General features: G+C 48.2%; 1 protein-coding gene across 1 annotated transcript in view; it reads left to right on the top strand.

Moving 5' to 3' along the window:
- The window catches only part of nrm (nurim), a 2,126-nt gene extending 798 nt beyond the window's left edge, over nucleotides 1-1,328 (top strand). Inside the window, exons 2-4 of the mRNA XM_014013075.1 lie at nucleotides 287-480; nucleotides 634-810; nucleotides 882-1,328. Of these exons, the coding sequence (XP_013868529.1) occupies nucleotides 287-480; nucleotides 634-810; nucleotides 882-1,193 (683 nt within the window). The 3' untranslated portion in view covers nucleotides 1,194-1,328. The remainder of the gene's footprint in view (nucleotides 1-286; nucleotides 481-633; nucleotides 811-881) is intronic.
- Nucleotides 1,329-1,361: the final 33 nt, after the last annotated feature.

Genomic DNA, 1,361 nt, shown 5'->3' with positions numbered 1-1,361 from the left:
ATTTATTTGCTGTTTACTTTTTCTTTCTTTTTTTGCATCAGCCTCTTTTTCAGATTTTTTTAAATTGTTATTGTTGCCATGTCATCCCTCGGTTCAAGCTAATAATAGTAGTTTAAAGCTGCTTTTTAGATACATTAATTTGAAGTCATATCCTGTAAATTCAGTTCAGTGTTTATTTGTAAATCCCTGATTAAAAGAGTTGATCAGTTATAGTGGTATTTCAGAGTAAGATGATATTACCATATTATTACTATTGTTGTTGTTATTATTATTTGTCTCTCCTAAGACTCCATACCCTGGTCTGTGGCCCTGAGGGACAGCTCTGTGGTCTGGTCTCTGATWGTGGACCTGAGTCTGCTGGCTCTCTTCACTGCACAGCACAGTGTCCTGGCCTGGTCCCCGGTCAAACAGGTGCTGCAGTCCATGTTTGGGGTCCTGAGCAGGACGGCGTACAGCTTCACTACTGTGCTCGCCCTGCAGGTACACCAAAAACAAACAAACAAAAAAAAAAAACACTCAAAATATCAAAAATGTGACGCAGCGATACAGTTTTTAGACTTTGTGCGTTACAGAGGTGAAACACCTGTATGCATGCATTATGTTTAAACCTGCATCATTTTATCTCCCTGTCAGATCTTGATGTGTTCCTGGCAGCCTGTGACCGGCGCCCCCTGTTTGTGGGCGGTGCGTCACGCGCCCTGGAGTATCTGGTTCCCTCTGCTCTGCTTTTCGCTGCACTTCCTCTGCTGGGCCRTCATCTGCAGCAGCCTCATGATCTTTGATTATCCCGAACTCGTGGGCATCAAGCAGGTGGGACACCCATTGCATAATTGTTTTAACTCGGCTTGTGATGATTTTACTTGAATCATTTCCTCTCCCAGGTGTACTACGACTGTCTCGGTTTAGGGGACCCTCTCTCTGACAAGCCGCCCCCCGCTCAGCGCCTCCTGTCCCACTTCCGCCACCCGGTRTACCTGGAGCTGGTGGTCATCCTGTGGCTCCTGCCGGCCCTGTCCCTGGACAGGCTCCTGCTGGCGGGGGTTCTGTCCACCTACGTGGCCGTGGCGCACAGCCTGGACCAGCAGGATTTAGCCTACCTCTGCACGCAGTTTAAACTCAAGGTGCAGCTCTTCGCCGAGCCTCAACGAGACGGCGAGACGGCCGATTGGGACGTCAACCACGAGGAGAAGTGAAGCTGTTGTTGCTGTTGGGAAATGTCTCAGGAACAGAGAGGTGTCAGAAAATAACATGAATTTTTGAAAAGATAAATATTGCTCAGTGTGTAGGATTTGTTGTTTTCAGCGACATCTAGTGGTTGAGTGGTTGAATCATCCTCCCTGGTCCTCCCCCCCCCCCCACCC

Source organism: Austrofundulus limnaeus, unplaced genomic scaffold (genome assembly GCF_001266775.1).
Source record: "Austrofundulus limnaeus strain Quisiro unplaced genomic scaffold, Austrofundulus_limnaeus-1.0 Scaffold98, whole genome shotgun sequence".
Lineage (NCBI taxonomy): Eukaryota > Metazoa > Chordata > Actinopteri > Cyprinodontiformes > Rivulidae > Austrofundulus > Austrofundulus limnaeus.
The sequence above is the reverse complement of the archived record's forward strand: the minus strand, read 5'-3'. Positions and strand labels throughout refer to the sequence as shown.